Genomic DNA, 20940 nt, shown 5'->3' on the forward strand with positions numbered 1-20940 from the left:
GGGGCCAGCAGCTGTCCGAGCGGCCCGAGGTGTGGACGCTGGCCGGGCGGGCGGCCGCACCGCAGCCATGCCCGGGATGGTGCTGTTCGGCCGGCGCTGGGCCTTCGCCAGCGACGACTTGGTGTTCCCAGGCTGCTTCGAGCTGGTGGTGCGAGTGCTGTGGTAAGCTAGCCTTGGGACGGCGGGGCCCTGTCCACTGGAGCCCCTGTCCACACCGAACCCCTCCGCGTGTGGGGGCCGAGGGGCGTCCGCGCCCCGGGGCCGGGCCCTGCGAGCCTTGCAGGCGGGGCGGCCTGGCAGGTGCCCGGCCGAGAGCTGGAGCTCGTGCCCTTGGAAGCCGTTCCTGGGACGGCTGCACCGGGGAGAGTTATCTGTTAAAAAAGAAAAGAAACAGGAAGTGTGAGGTGCGTCCCTGGAGCTGTGCGCCTGGCAGGGCGACCTCTTCCTGGCGTCTGGGTTTTGCGAAGTTAATGGAGTCAGGTTCCTGCAGTCCTTTGCCAGGGCGTTGCTGCCCCAGGCGCGCTGGCCCTGGGCCCGGAGATCTCCGGAGTGACGTGGGGTGGGGGGGCGGGTAATGGTCCTTGTTGCTTTGCCTCGTGCAATTGCAAAATACAGCTGCGAGACTTTAAAGGGTTGTTTTATTATTTTATTATTTATCAGTGTTCGACACTCTTGGTGCTGTCTTCTTCAGCCAGGAAAGTCAGGTTGTCTGGTTAGTCATTTAGCAGCCATAGGAGACTAGTTCAGAATCCACGGTGTGGGGCTCGGGTTGGGGGCGTGGCAGATAAAAGAAATGAAACAAATAGGCTTATTTCGATGCAGAATAATTTGAAAGAGCGAGGGGTTGTTTGTCAGAAACTTCATACCAGACGTGTATTCTGGGAAACGAGGAAGAAGTTTTTTCTTTTTTTTTTTTTTTAATAAGGCTTTTGCTGTTTGTGGGTCCCCCCTCCCTAAACTTTTCATTATTGGTTGCCCAGTTCTGTGTGTCTGAGTCACGGAACAGTGCCTGTTTGTTTTGAGTTTGAGGGTCTGCCTAAACTCTGCAGCCATCTGGTCTCCCAGTGAGTGGCACGGGCCTCCCCGCCTGTTCCGAGGCAGCTGGGGGACCCAGGTTCTGGGGTGTGGGGTGTGAGGGCCGCCCCATGATGAGGCTCTTCGGGCAGCTCACCGTGGATTCCTTAAGGCTGTGGTGGGCGGGCAGCAGGACCCTTGCTGGGACACCAAGCAAAAGCACTTTGGGCTTTGGAGTTGCCATGGCGGGACTTGTTTGGGTTCAGGCGGCTGTGCGTGGGGCGTGGCCCGCAGCTGGCGAGGCTGCATCGCTGACCGGCCCCTCTGCCCACAGGTGGGTCGGCATTCTCACCCTGTACCTCCTGCACCGAGGGAAGATGGACTGTGCTGGCGGCGGCCTGCTCAGCGCCTACCTGGTCGTGCTGCTCGCGCTCCTGGCGCTGGTCATCGGCTCCGTGCTCGCCATCGTGTGGGTCAGCATGAGAGGTCAGGAGCGGCACCACACGGGGACGCTTGGCCTTGCTTTATCTTACCAGCTTTGTTGAGACAGAATTTTCGTTCTTAGGCAACTAACCCGTTTGTTCATTGGTGACATTTATTTTGGGGGGAGACAGAGAGCTTCCGACACCCTCCTCCCCCAGGTCCCCACTGGCTCACGGCTGGGACTGATGCTGGGAGCTGGACCCTCAATCCTGATCTCCCGAGAGGCCAGACTCAGTGCCCGAGTCGTCTCGGCTGCCCCTCAGTTCTGTCTCGGCAGGAAAGCAGAGGCGGTATTCAGCCGATGCACTGCAGCGTGGCGCCAAAGTAGCCTTCCTTATTTATTTAGTTTAGTTTAAAAGATACAGAAGGAGGGACAGATCTTCCCTCCACTGGTTCATTTCCCCACATTGCCACAGTGTCCAGTGCTGGGCTGACCCAAGCCAGGAGCCCAGAGCTTCTTCTGGATCTCCCACATGAATGCAGGGGCCCAGGTGCTGGGGTCATCTTTCACCTCTTTCCCAGGCGCATGGGCAGGGAGGAGGATCAGAAAAGGAGCAGCCGGGACTTGCAGCAGCACTCATATGGGATGCTCATATGGGATGCCGGCAGAGGCTTAGCACATGCCAGAGCACCTGCCCCCCGTATGGAAGCATCCTGCCCCTCGGATGGAAGCATCGTAACCATTTCTGTAATGGCCAGGCTGAATGCCTGCTGCCATGATTAGGTCATATCACCAACATTGTAATCCAGTCATTGTCTCCAAATGATGGCCTGTGCCTGTCAGCCCTGGCTCTTGTTGCCCCCTGCCCAGTCCTCACCATGCCCTCCTCGGCCCCCGCCTGCCCCTGTTCTGGACGTCACGTAGGTGGAGTGTCTGTTCTGTGGCCATTTGTTCTGACTTCACGTCCAGGATTCTAGGTCCCTCCATGTGGTAGTACACCTCAGTGCTGAATAATACCACATCGAATGGCTGTGCCGTTCTTCATTGGTAAGCATCGGGGTTGTTTTTGGCCATTGCAGGTCACGCCAGGAGCATCTACGTGCAAGCTTTTGTGGAGATAGCAGGTTTTTCATTTTTCCGGAGCGTGTCCCTGGGCACAGGACTGCTGGGTCACATGGTTACACTGTGTAGGGTCTGAGGAGGTGCCTGGATCTTCCTAGCAGGAGGCCTGGGCTCCAGTGTCCTGGTGTCCTTGCCAAGCCTTGTTAGCTGACTTCACTTGCAGCCACCGTGCAGGCGGAGCTGCATGACGTGTGACTGGCGTGGGGGCGGCCTTTCAGTGCGGTTAAGCCCCCGTGTTATCACTTGGGGAGGTGTCTGTTCAGATCACCGGCCCCGTTTTGGACTAGGTTATTGATCTTTTCATGAATGGATTGTAAGATGCAGCTCCCCCCTTTTTTTAATTTGTTTTCTATGAAAAGGCAGAATAGATGAGAGACAGAGGGAGAGAAAGAGAAAGATCTTCCCTGGGCTGGCTCACTTTCCAGAGCCCACAAAAGCCGGGTCTGGGCCAGGTGGAGGCCGGGAGCTGGAGCTCGGGCCTGGTCTCCCACAAGGGCCCAGGTGTCTGTGCCGTCCCTGCTGCCTTCCCAGGCTCGTTGGAGGAGCTGGGATGCCGCTGCCCCACGGTGTCAGCTCCCACGATGGTGAGAACCGCCTTTCTTGGTGTGATGATTATCTGTGGACCATTGCTTCTGGAGAGGTTGAACCCTTGGCTGTTTTCCTGATGACCCTGGCTTGTCGGATGAGCCGAGCATGCTGCTGACTAATGAAAAAAACACATCAGTAAGTAAAAATTTGTCAGCCTGCGGCAGGGCTGAGCCGCGTGGCGCTTTCCGCCACAGTGGTTTATTTCATCACAGAGCAAGTTAGCTGTTGGAGGTACGCTCTTCAGGCTGTGGGGGGCAGTGATGGACGTGAAGGGATGGTGTGGCCGCACGCATGACAGGATCCAGGCTCACAGTCTGTGGTGATGGCGTGGCCGTGCATGTGACAGGATCCGGGTATCACAGTCTGTGGTGATGGCGTGGCTGTGCATGTGGCAGGATCCGGGCTCACAGTCTGTGGTGATGGCGTGGCCGCACTCGTGACAGGATCCGGGTATCACAGTCTGTGGTGATCGCGTGGCTGTGCATGTGGCAGGATCCGGGCTCACAGTCTGTGCTGATGGCATGGCCGCACTCGTGACAGGATCCGGGTATCACAGTCTGTGGTGATCGCGTGGCTGTGCATGTGGCAGGATCCGGGCTCATAGTCTGTGCTGATGGCGTGGCTGCACATGTGACAGGATCCGGGCTCATAGTCTGTGGTGATCGCGTGGCCGTGCATGTGGCAGGATCCGGGCTCACAGTCTGTGGTGATGGCGTGGCCGTATGCATTGCAGGATCCGGGCTCACAGTCTGTGGTGATGGCGTGGCCGTGCATGTGGCAGGATCCAGGCTCACAGTCTGTGCTGATGGCGTGGCCATGCATGTGGCAGGATCTGGGCTCACAGTCTGTGGTGATGACGTGGCCGTGTGCATTGCAGGATCCGGGCTCACAGTCTGTGGTGATGGCGTGGCTGTGCATGTGGCAGGATCCAGGCTCACAGTCTGTGGTGATGGCATGGCCGTGCATGTGGCAGGATCCGGGCTCACAGTCTGTGGTGATGGCGTGGCCGTGTGCATTTCAGGATCTGGGCTCACAGTCTGTGGTGATGGCGTGGCCATGCATGTGGCAGGATCCGGGCTCACAGTCTGTGCTGATGGTGTGGCCGTGCATGTGGCAGGATCCGGGCTCACAGTCTGTGGAGATGGCGTGGCCGTGTGCATTGCAGGATCTGGGCTCACAGTCTGTGGTGATGGCGTGGCCGTGCATGTGGCAGGATCCGGGCTCACAGTCTGTGCTGATGGTGTGGAGTGTTGAGAGACAGAGATCTTCCATCTGCTGGCTCATTTCCTGTGTGCCTGCAGTGGCTGGGGCTGGCCATGCTGAAGCCAGGACCTTCCGGGTCTCCCATGTGGATTGCAGAAGCCCAGCCCCGAGTCATCCTCCACTGCCTTCCCAGGTGTGTTCATAGGGTGCTGGTTCGGCAGTGACCAGCTAGGACTTGAGCTGCACTCACGATGCTGGTGTTAGCAGGTGGCGACTTAAGTGCTGCACTACAACCCAGCCTCTCGTAGAACCTTTTAGCAAGTGCACATCTTAAAACAGCGTGGTTTGGAGGCCAGGAAGTGTGGCATGTCCAGCTTACTGCAGTAATATAGAAAATAGAGCCAGCTGTGTGCTGGAGCATCCCTCTGAAAAGCATGGGTCTGTGTGGATCGCAGAAGGTTCAAGTCCTGAGGTCTGTGTGGTCAGTGGTGCTGGGCACTGGGTGAGGAAATAGTGAGTCTATTGTTGCTTAGTCCTGGGAGGCTTCTTGGTGAACTCGGACCCCTGAAAGGTATCATTTCAGAGGTGGCATTATCTAATTTATTTGTGTGTGTGTGTTTCTGGACATGTCACATTCTGGTTAGACCAGTCTTTGAAACTGACAGGAATTCAAGTTCGAAGCCATGTGCATTTGTCTTTCTTCAGGCATGTTGGGTGGTGTTCGGGCATGCTCTCCCTCCTGTATGGGCGTTCTTGTTCACGCTCCCAGGCCCCCCTTGCCCGAGCTCTGGCGTCATCTGCAGCTTTTACAGGGGGTGGTGGGTTGGCCAGGTCACAGCCTCCTCCACATGGAACCCACTGTTGTTCATTGGCAGGCCCATCCTCAGGTGCCAAGAGTCATGCCCATGTCTGGTGACTGGTTCAGGCCAGTGAGGGGGACTGTCTGCCTCACTCATCTAAGACGGATCTGGAAGCCGCTTGGTGCTGGTCTTCTGGGCGACGCTGTCGCTCTGCTCTCAGCTCAAGGTCAGGTGACTTAGGGGGGCAAAGCCAGAGCCCGGGGCGGCCCTCCTGCTCCTGCAAGTCAGTCCATCCAGTGCAAGGTTGGGTGACTTAGGGGAGCAAAGCCAGAGCCTGGGTGGCCCTCCTGCAGGTCAGTCCATCCAGCGCGAGGTTGGGTGACTTAGGGGGACAAAGCCAGAGCCCGGGGCGGCCCTCCTGCTCCTGCAAGTCAGTCCATCCAGTGCAAGGTTGGGTGACTTAGAGGGGCAAAGCCAGAGCCCGGGCGGCCCTCCTGCAAGTCAGTCCATCCAGCTCCCCCTTGGCCTTTCAGGCTGTTTGAGTTTAATCTTCTGTTAGTTGTGACTAGAGCTTTGCCAGATAACTTAAAAACATGTTATGAGCATATGTTAGCTTACTTCTCATTTTGATAGAAATAATTAGTATTGAATGCCTTGTGAAAAATGCAGTGAAAATTCTGTGAAGAACTGTTCAAAAAGAAGATGTGACTCGGTGTTGGGGGGCAGTGAGTGAAGCCACCGGTGGGCTGCCTGCGACCCACGTGGATGTGCCTGGGACCATCACTGCCCCTCTTGCACCTGCCCCCGTAGACGCACGTGGGGGATCCACGCGAGTTTCGGGCTTTCGACTTGCTCCTAGACCCTCCTGTTGGAGCCTTTTGGGCAATGAAGCAGTGGATGGAAGATGTATTTTCTCTCTGTCTCTCTTGCTCTTCCTTTTTAAAAAAAAAGTAAAAGTGAATGAAATGACCATTTTTTTAAAAAGGCAAATGGGAAAGCTGTAACACAGCAGAGCCAAGGCAGTCAGCTTCAGCGTGAGCTGCACTAACGGGAAAGCGAGTAGAAGCACAGCCAGGCCTGGGAGCACTGCAGGCACCACACACGGGCTTTAAAGGCAGGGGTTGCTCCGCCGCCCCAGAATGCCTTGCTGTCCGTGGCTCATTGAGTTGGTGAGGAGCAGTCAGCTTGTTTTGCTCGTGTGACTGTGAGTGAGTGGCGGTTTTGGGGGGAGTCAATATTAATAATACTTGCAAACATTTTGTGTAGGGGTGTTTGTGTCAGCAGGTCACTGGTCAGGTGAGCTGTGGTCCAGCCGTATGGTGTGCTGTGCACCTGTTACCGATGGAAAAGTGCTGGGTGCAGCGTGGGAGGAAGCCAGGGTCACTGGTTTACTTTTCAAGGCGAGGGACCCGAGGATCGGGGTGGGTGCGACTCCCCAAACCTGCTCTGAACTTGTACTGCATGGCCTCCGTCCTGTGCAAGTGACACCTGCACAGAAGCAGAGCCACTTGTGACAAGTTAGAAATGGTAGCTTTTGTTTGTTTGTTTGCTTGAGATTTTAGTTTTATTGGAAAAGCAGAGTTACGGAGAGAAAGAGAGATAGAGAGGACGGCCGGAGCTTGACTGGTCTGAAGCCTGGAGCCAGGAGCTTCTTCCGGGCCTCCCAGCACGTGGACCGTCCTCTGTGGCTCCCCCAGGATGCTTCATGAGCAGGAAGCTGGGGTCTGGGGTTGATGGCAGGGGTCCCGCAGGGGATGCAGGCAACTCAGCCATGAGGGCAGACGACCCCGATCTTAGGTCAGTTTGGCACATGGCACTCTCCCCTTCACATAAGTCTTGCTCGACCGCAGGACATCTTGCGTCCCCCGTGCTCCGGCCATTGGTATCCTAGGTGCTCTCAGCCCATCTCCAGCCCGTGAGCTTGCTGCGGTGGCTGGAGGCGTTGCCTGGCAGTTCAGTGACACGGGCCTTCCTGCTGCCGTCACTGATGAGCGAGTGGCCTTGCCTGAGGAGGGGCAGCACTGCTGAGGGCGTGACCGTTGCCCTTTGGAATAGCTGCCGCCCTCCTGGATGACTGCCTGTTGGCACCACCCCACCCCAACTGCCGCAGCCACATGCCCACCCCGTGTGCCCAGACACTGTTTCCTTTGGCTCTTTGTAGTCAGTGACTGTGGGGCATAACAAGTTCTCCCAAAGGACTGAAAACAGAAGTACTGCAGCCTCTGCACCTGCGTGGTACAGCTAGCTCCGTCTCAGACTGAGGCCCGGCGGGGCGGGGTGGGACTCCACGCAGGGCATCCTAGTGGAAGCTGGTTACGGGAATTCAGAAGCTATTTCTTTATCAGGTCGTTCAGCAGCTGTCGGGTTTTTGTGTTACTCCTGTGGTGTGAGGTTTGTCTAGGTGAGTGCAGGCAGTAAATTTCCCCTGCAAAGCCCAGAGCCCATGCTTCACACCAAGAAGCCAGGCACGCAGGTCCCTGAACCCGGACAGATCTCAAGACAAGTCGGGCCGGAGTGCCAGGCTTATCAGGCATGGCTTTCCCTGACAGGAGGGTGACCAGGTACCAGGTCCACGTGGGGGGAGGGACGGAGTGAGCTGGATGTTTTCTGTTTCAGGAACCATCTGCAACCCTGGACCCCGGAAGTCAATGCCGAAGCTGCTGTACATCCGCCTCGCGCTCTTCCTGCCAGAAATGGTCTGGGCTTCCTTGGGTGCCGCCTGGGTGGCGGACGGCGGGCACTGCGACAGGACAGTGGTGAACGGCATCATTGCCACTGTCGTCGTCAGGTGAGGGTATCTGCCTGTCACGGCTGACGCTGGAGACAGGAGTGAGCGAGCCCCCTGGGCCTGACAGCCCCAAGCAGACTCAGAGGTGTCATCCACCACCGTGTGTCGTCACTGTCTTCCTCACGGTCCCCACCTGTTCACCTCCCCTGTCTTCTCTAAGAAAGGAAACCACGGCAGAGACTCAGAGGAGGGTGAAGGAGGAAGAGGGGGGGTATAAAGAGGAGGAGGATGAGGAGGAGGAGGAGGAGGAGGAGGAGGAGGGCACCGCAGGACTTGGGCGAGGAGTGATGCTCTGGCTGGAAAGGCTTTCAGGTCTGTGGGGGAGGTGACCTTCCCGGGGTGGTCTCCCCAGGGTGGACGGAGGGGGTCACGCCTCCACAGCCGCCCAGCAGGGGGCAGCAGCATCCCTCAGAGCTGCGCTGGCATCTGGAGAGCGAGCGGGCCTTGTTTTGGTTTGGACATGGAGGACCCTGAGCGCTGTGGAGAACAAGTGCCAGCTGCAGCCTGCCCGCCTGGCAGCTTCCCTGTTTCCTTCGTGGCCTTCAGTTTTTCGGGCTCTGACTTTTGTGGGGCCTAGGTTAGCTCTGGGTTTGTGAGGAACTTGCTAGAAGAAATTGGTTGCTAGCCTCGGCTCGCCTTTGGCACAGCTGTGGTCGAGGTGCACAGACCGGGCGTGAAGGAGGCGGCCCGGGCTCTCCCGTCACCCGCCCCGTCCTTCCCCTGATTTGCAGTTGGATCATCATCGCAGCCACCGTGGTCACCATTATTATCGTCTTTGACCCGCTGGGGGGGAAGACGGCCCCCCACTCCTCGGCCGGGCCCGCTCACCTGGATACCCGCGAGTCCAGCCAGCTGCTCAGCGGCCTCAAGACGGCAGCCACCAGCGTGTGGGAGACCAGGGTCCGCCTGCTGTGCTGCTGCGTCGGGGCGGACGACCACACTCGAGGTGCTTTTACCAGTACGGCAGAGCTTTTCTCAACCTACTTTTCAGTAAGCTCCGGGGGTCTGCTGTGGTCTCTTTCTGTTTCCCTCACTGCTGCTTCTCCCGGGCCCCCGTCCCCGCCCCCACGCGCAGTGGCCTTGGAGAGCCTGGGGCCTGGGCCGAGTGCTCCCTGGGGAGCGGTGAGCGCCCGGGGCGGCCCTCTTGCCTTTGCCCTCTCTCTGGGATGGCTTCACGTGGACACCTGTCCAGTCCAGGTTTTGAATGAGTTTTTTTGGTAATGTGTGTTTATTCCCATTTCTTGGAAAGCAGAGTGGCAGACAGAGGCAGATCTTCAGTCCTCAAATGCCCACATGGAACTCCGTCCCGGTTTCCCAGAGAGGCCAAGGAACAGAGGACTTGGCTCTGATCCACTGCCTCCCAGGATGAGCGTGGGTAGGAAGCTGGATCGGAAGCAGAGGTGCCAGTTGGTGCCAGGCCCCATGAGCGAGCTGTGGGCCTCCCAGGGAGTCCTAACTATTGTGCTGAAACACCCTGGAATTCCCGCGCCCGTTTGTTTTTTTTTTTAAGTTTGTTTATTTGACTTTTCTTTGGAAGACAGAGAGAGAGATTGCTCTTCCATCCTTTCATTTACTCCCCAGTTGCCTGCAGTAGCCAGGACAGGGTGAGGCTTAAGCCAGGAGCCTGGCACTGCAGCTGGCTCTCCCAAAGGGCTGGCAGGGATGCACGGACGTGAACCGCTGCCTGCTGCCTCCCTCGGAGCAGAGGCTCTGGGACTCAAGCCGTAGCGCCGGTGTTTCGCTGTTGTTGTTTTAAACATGTACATATAAATGTATTTTCTGAATTTTCATTTATTTACTTGAAAGAGTTACGGAGAGGGAGAGCCAGAGAAAGACATCCTCCACCTTGTGGTCTGCTGCCCAGATGGCCGCAGTGACCAGGGCTGAGCCAAGCTGACTGAGTGCTTCATCTGAGTCTCCCGCGTGTGTGGCAGGCCCTAAGCGCTTGAGCCGTCTTTCACTGCTCTTCTCAGGCCATTAGCAGGGAGCATCAAAAGTAACAGGTGCCTGTGGGCCTTGAACTGGCTGGTGCCCAGTGGAATGCCGCAGTTGCTGGCAGTAGCTTTAGCTGCTATGCCACAATGCTAACCGCACATGAGCGCTCTGAAATGGGTGTGGGTGTCCTGAGCAGTGGCTTAGCTCACCATGTCTCTTTGTTCACTGCTCGAATTAGTTTTTAAGAAATGAAATAATGGAGCCTATATGCTTGGGGAATAATCCGCCAGCTATCTTTTTATGTATCCCCTCTCTGGCTGCCTCTCAGCGTAAACCAGGCACAGGCAGTGCCGTGCACCCGCGGCAGGTGGACGTGGTGACGTCATCGTATCAGAGTGGCGATGGAGGGTTCTGCTCGCGGAGGGAGGTTGGACTGGAGCGCGTGCGGAAGCGGGAACGCTGTCCACATTCCCCAGGGATTTCTTGAGCAGTTCGGGACTGTTTCTCTTCAGTGTGCAGTGCGTGGTTTTGGCTCTTTCTAGAATGTTCTCCAATAAGCTGACTTGCAATCAAGCCAGGGAGGCATGGTTGCCTTGCTGTGCACCTACCATGTCCATCTCAGCTCACCAGGTGCCTGACTGAGCCCGTGCAGCGCTGGCCTCGTGGCCCTCCGGGGGTCAGAGAGAGGTTAGGCTGTGTGTCCTCAGAGTCATTTCAGAGCAGTGTGAGCACAACCCGGACGGAACAGGGAAAGGGGGTTTTCACAGTGAATGTCCTAAGAAATTATTTTTACTTGAAAGATAGAGAAGAACAAAAACAGAGAAAGAGCTCCCTGTTAGGAATAGTAATAATTAGAAGACAGACAGAAGACAGACCTTGGTGAAGAGGCAGAGAGGTCAGGGGTCCCAGGACCATTCAGGAGCCCGCAGCATGCTGCAAAGCGAGGTGTATTTATTTATTTTCTTGTTTTTATTTACTATTGAGAGTGTGGAAGAGCAACTTTTCGTCCGGCATAGGTGGGAGTAGGGGACAGGGGACTAAAATTATCTTCTGAGAAGGCCAGGGGTTGGTCGCGGGAGGCCGTCTCCTGGAAGGCCAGGGGTTGGTCGCGGGAGGCCGTCTCCTGGAAGGCCAGGGGTTGGTCGCGGGAGGCCGTCTCCTGGAAGGCCAGGGGTTGGTCGCGGGAGGCCGTCTCCTGGAAGGCCAGGGGTTGGTCGCGGGAGGCCGTCTCCTGGAAGGCCAGGGGTTGGTCGCGGGAGGCCGTCTCCTGGAAGGCCAGGGGTTGGTCGTGGGAGGTGCAGAGGCACTGGTGACCTTCGGGGAGAATGGATGTTTCGCAGGGGCTTGGAGGGGCGCGTGTCCTGCACAGGGAGGCTGACATTCCCAGAGTGCCCACGCTGACTGCCCGAGGCCAGGAGTCCGACCTCCATCTGGCTGTCACATTGGCGGCAGGGACCCAAGCATGTGACTTTCTCTGCCAAGTCCCAGTGTGTGTGTTAGCAGGAGATGGAATCGGGACGCAGCCTGGACTTGGCCCCGGGGACTGTACTGTGATGTAGCGTCTTAACTGTGTGAGCCACTCAGCCTGCGTGAGGAAGTCTTCATTTGGCTCATAGCTCAGAGGCCAGCGTCCACTGTGTGGTCCTTTCTCAGGGGGTAGTGGATGCAAATGATGGGACTTCCTGCATCTCTGTTGTTGCTGTCTGATTTTATCTCACTGGAAGGAGTGGGACAAAGGGAGAGAGATTTTTGGGGGTTCATGCCCCACATGGCTGCAGTAGCCAGGTCTGGGACGAGGATGGAGGCAGAAGCTCCACCCAGGTCTCCCACTTAAGTGGCTTGGGCCATCACTGCTTCCCCTCCCCCACCAGCCATGTGTGCAAGGAGCTTGGTCAGAAGCAGAATGGCCAGGACTCGAACCGGTGCTCCAGGGTGGGATGTGGCATCACAGGCAGCAGCTTCCCCTGCTGTGCCGCAGTACTGGCCCTGCAGTGAAGTGTATGTTTACCTGAGTGCAGGTTGTTAAGGTGTTCTGCAGGGGACTCGTCTCGGGAACACCTGTGAACCTGCAGCTGTGTCTGTATGTGCCTGGGCACTGCACTAAGCAGAGTCTAAAGGAGCTCCCGGGCAGCTCTTGCTGGGTTCCTGACCGGCTGCTGGGGCTTCCCACCTAGGACACAGACCTGGTGCCCAGTGACATCGCGGCAGGCCTGGCCCTTCTCCACCAACAGCAGGACAACATCCACAGCGATCTGGAGCCTGATGAGGTGGTCAGCCGCTCCCCGGAGCCCTCTCAGGTGAGCTGGCAGTGTCCCCAGATGACAGGTTGTGACACCTGCACCATGTCGATCCTGACAGCGAGCCAGGGAGCAGCGGCGGTGGCATCTGACCTATCACCTGTCAGGTCATCTCCTCTTCGCCTGCAGCCCAGTGGGGCAGCTGATCCTGGCCAAATCACCCTGGTGTTTTATTGGAAAGGCAGATTTAAAGAGAGGAAGAAAGATGGATAAAAAGATCTGTCCACTGGTTCACTCCCCAAGTGGCTGCAACGGCTGGAATTACGCCAGTCTGAAGCCAGGAGCCTGTGGCTTCTTCCGGGTCTCCCATGCATGTGTAGGGTCCCAAGGCTTTGGGCCATCCTTGACTGCTTTCCCAGGCCACCAGCAGGGAGCTGGGATACGAACCAGTGCCCATATGGGATCCCTGTGCATGCAAGGCGAAGATTTAATCTGTAGGCTACCACGCCCCGTCCGTGCTGTTTTTAGGTTTTCTGTTGTAGGAAGTGCACCGTGGAGTCTGCACTCTGAGGTGTTTGCTTTCTCCCTTGGGGCTGGAGAGCAGAAACAGAGCAGTGTAACTGGCTGTGGTTTGCCTGCCACAGGTTGTTAGAGAAAGTGACTCATAGGCCATGTGTGACGTGGGGACTGTGTTAACGCACACTACAAGTATCACACGTAGACTATGACACAGGGAGTGTACGTGTCACACGTGGACTGTGTCACGTGGACTGTGTCATACGTGGACTGTCACACGTGGACTGTGTTTCACAGACTGCATGTGTCATACGTGGACTGTGTCACAGCAGACGGTGTCACGTATGGACTGTATGCTTCATACGTAGACTGTATCACAAGTGGCCTGCATGTGTCACCTGTATGTGGCCCTTGCTGGAGTACCCAGCTCGTGCCAGATGGCTCAGGGTGACTGCAGCGTGGGGGCTGCTGGTCCATGGTTGCAGGCGGGGTGCTGACGAGCTGCCAGGCTGCTTTGCTGCCTACTGTGGCCATGCCTGCTGCATTCCTGCACAATGAGCCGTTCACCTCTGATGTATTTTAGGGTCGGTTTCCCATGTGGGTGTTCCCCGAGAGCTCTGTTCAGTGAGGGAAGGGTGGGGGGTGTGTTTGTGTTCAGGGTTCAGCTCCCAGTGTGTCAATCCTCTGCCTTATGAATTCCCTTCAGCAAGAAGCCTCTCTCTCTCTCTCTCTGTCTCAGGACGCTGACCTGGACACCGAGTTGGAGAACTGCCGTCATTATATGCAGTTTGCAGCTGCCGCCTACGGCTGGCCCCTCTACGTGTACAGAAACCCCTTCACGGGCCTCTGCAAGGTCGGAGGGGACTGGTAGGTTGGCACTGCCCCAAGGGGGAGACTCAGATGCTTTCAGCTATCTCCTGCTTAGAGCAGTGTGAAGACCTCGCATTTGGTTCATCAGGAGTCTCCAGGGTGCTACGGCGTGCTGTCTGCGCCCTTGACTAGCCCGAGCCCTTGGGGTTTTGCGGTTGGCCCCGCCCCGTGCCTGTCATTTCTTCAGTGAGTTGCAGAGGATGCTCTTCTGCATAACCACATGAAGGTGACAAAATGGATGAGGAGGCTGCGGCTTAGGTTTGCATTCCCTGCACTTCATTAGCAACTCTCCTCCCGGTCTAGCATTCTCTGAAGCATCGGGCCGTCGTGGCTCGCTGTCTCTCAAGTTTCAGAAGGCCCACAGCCGTCCTTTGCCTTTCAGGACGCTGGCGTTTCCAGCAGGTCAGAGTGGACACTGTGCAGTGGCGCTGGGTCTGCCCTTCCTGCTGACCCCTGCCAGCGGCTCCGGCTGGGCCTCACGCTGGGCTGTGCTGCAGGGCCAGCACTGCCCTCCGGGTGTGTGACAGCTGGTTGTTAGGGAAGCGCTCTGAGACCGTGGGTCGCTTCCTCTGACACCCACCCAGTAATTCCTGTTTAAATCATTCATTCTGTCAGGAATGTGTAATTTTTCTAATTTCACCATGAAGTTACCTTCCTGTTCTACTGATTGAGTTGTAGTAACCCCTCACTGTTTGTTTGTTAAGAAGGGTGATGTTTATTAGACCACCCTGCCCCAGAGCAGGCCCTCAGGCTGGCCTGGGGGTGGGGGCTGGCCTGGGGGGCCTGGCCCCCCTTTTGGAGCCTGTGTGATTTTCCTGTGTAAGCTGCTGCAGCCGGGTCTTGGCTTTCCCTGGAATGCTGCTCTGGGTCCCACTTCTCTCTGGGGGTGGCGGGTGGGGGGAGTGAAGTTTAGAGCTTGAGATCTAAGTGCTGTGTATGCAAATTACTCCCAGGCTCCCGCCGCCTCAGGGCCCTCTCAGTGGACAGATTGGGGCAAAACCTGCAACTTTGATGGATTTGCTGCGGTGTTTGTATTTTACATTGGATTTTCCTTGCCTTCTCCCGTACCTCCCTGTGTCCGCTCTCTTCCCCAGGGAGAGCCCTGGCCCCAGCAGCGTCGGTGGCCACTGGCGCAAGGCAGATGGGCTGACCAGGGTGGCTGGCTTGTCTGTGGTCCTTGGCTTTAGGCTGGGAACGCTAAGCTCTGGGGGACTCCTCTGGTCGTGGCTGCTTCACCTGTGTGGGGCAGTACTGCCTTTCAGGGTTCCTCCCCTCACTGATGTCTGATTGTGTGACTGTGGAAGGCGTCAGAGCTGTGGCGGAGGGCGACACTCCAGGACGAGGTGCGCAGAGAGGTCTCCCGTCTCCGTGCCAGCCAGGCCACGGCCTGGAAATGCTCCGTCCTTATCCTCACAGTTGGTGGCAGTGTGACAGTGGGGATTGCTCAGCAGGTGGCCCAGGCTGGGGTGCTGATGGGCTTGTCCCCCCTTTTCCAGTTGCAGAAGCAGAACAGCCGAGTACGACCTGGTCGGGGGCGATCAGCTGCACTGTCACTTTGGCTCCATCCTGCACACGACAGGGCTGCATTACAGGGACTTCATTCACGTCAGCTTCCATGACAAGGTGGGCGTGGCCTGGCGCTGCAGTGCTGACTCTGAAGGAGTTAGGAGTCAGGCCCTGTGGGCCCAAACTCCCGCATGGGAGACCAGGGACACTCCCAGCTTTGTCTTGGCTCTTGCAGCCATCTAGTGAGTGAACCAGCAATGGGAAAATCTACGCCCCCCCCACACACCCTGCCCTTCAATTATCTGTAACTCTGCCTTTTAAATGAAACATAAAAGCCAGGCCTGAGAACAGCACTGATAGGCTGTGGTGGCAGCCTGTGCCCCAGGCCAATGGGCTCCCAGGTGCCCGCCCCTCAGGGAGTCTGCTGAGGATGGCTCCCAGGTGCCCGCCCCTCAGGGGGTCTGCTGAGGATGGCTCCCAGGTGCCCGCCCTTCAGGGGGTCTGCTGAGGATGGCTCCCAGGTGCCCACCCTTCAGGGGGTCTGCTGAGGATGGCTCCCAGGTGCCCACCCCGACACTCAGCCGGCGGGTCCTGAAGCTGCTGGTTGGGAAGGGCGTGTGGCTCGACAGGGAAGGTGCTGGTCGACCGCGGGCTCCAGCCTCCCCTGGCTCACACCTTAGGAGACAATTTGCCCTGCTCTCTTTTTTTAATGCTTTATTGGTTTTTTTTTTTTTTTTTTAAGATTTATTTCATTTTTATTGGAAAGGCAGATATACAGCGAGGAGGAGAGACAGAGAGGAAGATCCTCTGTCTGATGATTCACTCCCCAAGTGACCACAATGGCCGGTGCTGAGCCAATCCAAAGCCAAGAGCCAGGAACTCCCTCCAGGTCTCCCACGCGGGTGCAGGGTCCCAAGGCTTTGGGCTGTCCTCGACTGCTTTCCCAGGCCACAGGCAGGGAGCTGGATGGGAAGCTTGGGCAGCCAGGATTAGAACCAGTGCCCATATGGGATCCTGGCATGTACAAGGCAAGGACTTTAGCCGCTAGGTTGCCATGCCAGGCCCTTGTCTCACGTCTCACTCTTAAACAAATAGTAGTAATAGTTCAAAAAGGTCCTGTGGGAGGACACTGTGACGCACTGACATCTGTCAGAGTTGGGCTAGCTCCCTGCTGATGCATCGGGGGCAGCCGGTAGGGGCTGAGGCGTGTGGGTCCCTGCCACCAAGCCTGGACATCCGGCTGGAGTTCGGGCTCCTGGCCGCAGCCCAGCCCAGCCCTGACTGTCGCCAGCAGCTGGAGAATCTGTGTCTTTCCTTCCTTCTCTGTCGCTGCGTCTTCCAAACATAGTCACTCTCAAAGGAAACCCTGGTGCCAGCCCTCCCTTCCCCGTGACATTGGGCATCTTCATCGCTGCATCGGACTCTGCCCTAGCACGCCTGTGACAGACAGCAGTGTCACAGTTTGGGGCTTTTGGAGGAGAGGTGTGAAGGTCCTTGTCCTGCCAAAGCCGGGGACGTATAGGAGCAGTTCGGTCCCTGCCTGCTCCGCGTGCCAGACTGGCCGCAGAAGGTGGCACCTTCACAGTAACTATGGCCACCCACTGCCCGCCATGAGCAAAGCCTGCTCTCCAGCCTCAGCTGCTCGGTGATGCCATGTGCTCCCCGAGATGGGGAAACGCCCCACGGTGCTCAGAGCGCCGACTGCAGCTCACACAGCGGGGGAGGGGCGGGCAGAGCTCCAGCGTGTCTGCCTCAGCCCTTCAGGGCTCTGGGTTTAAAAAATGCATTTCTAAAATGTAAAAGTCAAATTACAGAGACAGGTATTTCACATGCTGGTTCACTCCTTAGATGGCTGCAATGGTGAGAACTGGGCCGGGGCAAAGCCACGCTGCTTCTGGGGTCTCTCCCGTGGGTTCAGGGCCAGCCTCTACTGCTTTCCCAGGCACATCAGCAGGGAGCGGATTGGAAGTGGAGCAGCCAGGACTTGAACCAGCACACCTGTCGGGGCTCTTTCAGGACTTGGTTCCGAAAGCCTGAGTCACTTGTCAACAAAAGGGCCCAAAGCCTTTTGCCTTCTGCCCAGATTTATACAGGGAACCTCACAGTTTCTGGAATGTGCTTTCTGAAAACAAAACAAACCTGCATGGATTTCAAAGTTCTATTTGCACCAAAATTACTTTTTAAATCCCATTGAAATCTCGGTGTACACAGTCTTGGGTTTAATTTAATTAAAACCACTGAGCCCTGCCCCATGAGGCCAGGCGGGGGGGTCACCTGAATGGTCGGCACCCATGTGCCGACCCCAGGGGTGGCGTCTGGCTGCCCAGCACAGTACTTAGCCATGGGCTCTTGGGGAGACTGGGACAGAGTGTGGCAGCTGGGGGGAGATGGTATCCACACAGGGTGGGGCAGGCCTGACTGGGGGGCATGGGAGAAGCTGGTGTCATGAAAGCCTGCCATTTGCAAAGGGTCTGGGGAGGAGGGGGCAGGAGGGCAGCCCGAGGAAGGCAGGGGCAACTTGGTGCCCTTCCTCCCGGGGCTGTGGCGGTCAGCTACTGGTCACTGCGGGCATTGCTGCGGTGTGAGGCTGTCAGGGTGCATGTTTGCGTCCCTCACGCCGCTCCCCCTCCCCCTGCAGGTGTACGAGCTACCGTTTCTGGTGGCCCTGGACCACAGGAAGGAGGCTGTTGTGGTTGCGGTGAGGGGGACCATGTCTCTCCAGGTGAGCCTGGGGCCCGCACCGGCCACACTGCGGGGAGGGCAGGGGCAGGCACTCATCAGAGACAGCACTTCTGGATAACAGCCTGGGACACGGAGGACAGGCAGGCAGGATGCAAGTCCAGGGCTGGCTCACGCCTGTTTTTTCGAGCGGCTGCAGGCAGGCTTGGCGTCCCCTGTGCTCAGAACTCCCACCCTCCCGCTGCCTTTAGCCTGAGGCTCGTGCTCCTTATGCCCTTCGTGGCTGTGTGGGTGTTTCAGGAGCCTTCCCAGGCCCGCTCTCCACCCAGGCCAGGGCCTCTCCCTGTGGATCCGGGCCACCCTGGGGCTGTCTGTGAGTGCAGCGCCCCCTGCTGATGGCTGCTCTGTCACTGCTGTTGTGTAGGACATCCTGACTGACCTGTCCGCAGAGAGCGAGACCCTCGACTGCGAGTGCGGGGTGCACGACCGTCTGGCCCACAAGGTACAGCCCTGGGGTGTCCCTCCTGCCAGCGCTACCCCCGGTGCCCCCTGCTGGTTGATGGTCACAGCGGCCTGAGGTTGTGTGTGTACTTGTTTGAGAGAGAGGCTGCGGAGACCGAGTCTGACTTGCCCGTGTCAGGCCAGCTGTTGGCTCGTCGTGCCCTCGGCTTGGCAGTGGCCTCCCAGTGAGAGCAGCAGGGCTGTGGGCAGAGCCATGCTGCAGAGAAGACCCCCCACCTCTCCCGGCTGCGCCCACATGTCCTCCCAGAGCTTCTCTGGGCTGGGGCTGTGTGCACAGGGAGACAGGCTGGGGCTGACCCGTGCTTTCCTTAAATATGGGTAGGATTTTAAATTTGTTTTTAAAGATTGATTTTATTTTTATTGGAAAGGCAGATATACAGAGAGGAGGAGAGACGGAGAGGAAGATCTTTCATCCAATGATTCACTCCCCAAGTGAGCGCAACGGCTGGAGCTGAGCCAGTCCGGAGCCAGGAGCTTCCTCTGGGTCTCCCGCACGGGTGCAGGGTCCCAAGGCTTTGAGCCGTCCTCGACTGCTTTCCCAGGCCACAGGCAGGGAGTTGGATGGGAAGTGGAGCAGCTGGGATTAGAACTGGCACCTATATGGGATCCTGGTGTGTTCAAGGCGAGGACTTTTACCCTGCTACGCAATCACGCCGGGCCCAAATATGGGTAGTTTTAAAAAATCACGAAACATACATTAAAAGCCGCTAGGTGTGTCCTGGCCACTAGCATGCGTGCAGGTGCCTGGCGGCCCAGGCACTCCCAGGATCCTCCACCTTCAGGGCTTCCCCAGGATGCTTGGATCCCTGAATGCTGCGTGGTCATCCTAGCTGCCCCATGGGGCCTCATCCCTGTGACTGCACCTGCCCTAGACATTCACGTCGGTGGCATCCCAGGGCCCGTCTGTTTGTGACTGGCTCATTTCACTGGGCATGGTGCTGCTGTAGCCCATGTTAAAACTGATTCACTTCATTGGAAGGGCAGAGAGACACGTTACATTGCCTGGCTCACTCCACAATGCCTGCGCAGGCTGGAACCGGGCTAGCTTGAAGGCAAAAGCCCAGATCTCAACTCAGATGGCACATGTAGGGGGCAGAGGCCCAAGAACTTAGGCCAGCACCTGCTGCCTCTTGGGGGCATTAGCAGGCAGCCGGAATTAGGGGCTGAGCCCTCGGAAGTGGGGTGCAGGTGGCGTGTCAGCTAGCTGCGGTCTTTCTCCCTGAGGCCGAGTGATGCTGATCAGAGAGCCCGTGCAAGGCTTGGCCTTCTCCCAGGGCGGGGTATTGTCTGTCGGCTGCTGTGCCCAGACATGGGGCCGCAGTTCTGTGACTTTTCGGTGGGCCACTGTGTTCTTCACCGTGCAGGCCATGTTGGGGGCCCACCAGCATACGCCATCTGAGCTTGGTTTCCGCACAGCCTTGTCAAGACTTGCTGGCTCCCCCTTTTATTTTCTCGCTCCCTAGTGGGTGTGCTGTGGCTTGGAACACGTGGGGGCCAGTGTGCAGTGACTCACTGCGAGCCAGCCCAGCGAGGACTCCCAGGAGAAGGCGGTGCCCGGAGGACGTGGCCTTGGCAGTGTTGAGGTCCAGAGGTGCCCCACCACTGGGCTCAGTGCCTTTCACACCCACCCTGTTGTTGGCAAAGCAGGCGTGTTGTAGCCTGCACTGCAGGCCTGGGAGGGCCGAGAAGGGGCCTTGGAGCAGAGCCATGCGAGCCTTGCCAGCCTGGGAGTGGCAAGTTTTTTCTTTAACCCTTAGCTGGCTTTTGGTGCCTCCTCCATTCACAAGACTCCACTTTAACCGTTACTGCACATGTGTGAAGAAAAAGAAAATTTTAACCCTTATTACAGAGACGTCAGCCAGTTGTCCCTGGCTACCTTAGGCGTGCCACAGGCTCTGGCCAGGCTGTGGTTTGCTCAGGTGAAGGTGGTGTGTAGCACTGGCCACGGCCTGATGGAGCAACACCCATGCCCTCTGCCTCGCCGTGCCCTAGGCAGGCGAGCCCTGCTGAGTCCTCACTGATCCAGGTCTCATCTGGAGCTGCCGAAGGCCGCCTCCACCTGGAAGGCTGCCAGCTGCGCAGGGACGCATGGCAGCAGTGCGTGGGCTCCAAGCTCGGCTCAGCTCCCAGGGCTCCGAACCGCTGTGTCGTCCATGCGGGTCCCAGCGGGCCGCAGGTGACCGCTTTAACTCTGGCAGGGTGCTTGGGAGGTGAGGCCTGCCTCCACTGTCTTCTCTGGGGCCAGGAACACCCCGGGAACCCACAGTTCCTTTACTCGGCAGTGTCCTCCAGTTCCCCGCAGCCCTCTGCATATCCTGCCGGAGCGTGGGCCCTAGCACGGAAGCTGCCGTGCTGGCCCAAGGGTGGCCCTCCGGCCCGGGGCAGGTCTCTGCTGTGCCTCACTTCTTGGGAGCTCCCTTTAGATAGAGGAAGAGCTTACTGTTGGGTTAAAACTAACACCCTTTTAAAAGATGAGCCGGGGTAGGTGTTTAGGCTGGCAGTCTGGAGGCCCTAGGAGGCGGCAGGGACAGCACAAGTGGTGGGTTCCGCCTCCTCCGGAGAAGACCTGGGTGGATTGCCTGCTCCTGGCTCCTGGCTCCTGCACCAGGCAGCTGGGGAATGAACCAGAAGATGGGAAGCCAGTTCCTCTCCCTCTCTCCATCTCTCTCAAATGTAATAAGAATAAAAAGGTCAGTCATCTAGCTAAATCTGGAGAACTCCAGGGGCCTTGGCTCA

General features: G+C 57.7%; 2 protein-coding genes across 5 annotated transcripts in view; one reads left to right on the plus strand and one right to left on the minus strand.

The window, feature by feature from the left end:
- The window catches only part of DAGLB (diacylglycerol lipase beta), a 23871-nt gene continuing 2931 nt past the window's right edge, over nt 1-20940 (plus strand). For 3 of the 4 annotated variants that reach the window (XM_040989986.1, XM_040989987.1, XM_040989988.1), the window contains exons 1-9: nt 1-162; nt 1349-1500; nt 7768-7939; nt 8671-8929; nt 12049-12171; nt 13367-13494; nt 14994-15120; nt 17642-17725; nt 18107-18184. In XM_040989986.1, coding sequence (XP_040845920.1) covers nt 68-162; nt 1349-1500; nt 7768-7939; nt 8671-8929; nt 12049-12171; nt 13367-13494; nt 14994-15120; nt 17642-17725; nt 18107-18184 — 1218 coding nt within the window. In that variant the 5' untranslated portion in view covers nt 1-67. The remainder of the gene's footprint in view (nt 163-1348; nt 1501-7767; nt 7940-8670; nt 8930-12048; nt 12172-13366; nt 13495-14993; nt 15121-17641; nt 17726-18106; nt 18185-20940) is intronic. The other variant, XM_040989989.1, reaches the window with a different exon arrangement.
- The window catches only part of RAC1 (Rac family small GTPase 1), a 25283-nt gene continuing 24447 nt past the window's right edge, over nt 20105-20940 (minus strand). The window contains exon 7 of the mRNA XM_040989996.1: nt 20105-20177. Within this exon, the coding sequence (XP_040845930.1) occupies nt 20120-20177 (58 nt within the window). The 3' untranslated portion in view covers nt 20105-20119. The remainder of the gene's footprint in view (nt 20178-20940) is intronic.

This window comes from Ochotona curzoniae, unplaced genomic scaffold (assembly GCF_017591425.1).
Source record: "Ochotona curzoniae isolate NIBS_2020 unplaced genomic scaffold, NIBS_Ocur_1.0 contig_54, whole genome shotgun sequence".
Lineage (NCBI taxonomy): Eukaryota > Metazoa > Chordata > Mammalia > Lagomorpha > Ochotonidae > Ochotona > Ochotona curzoniae.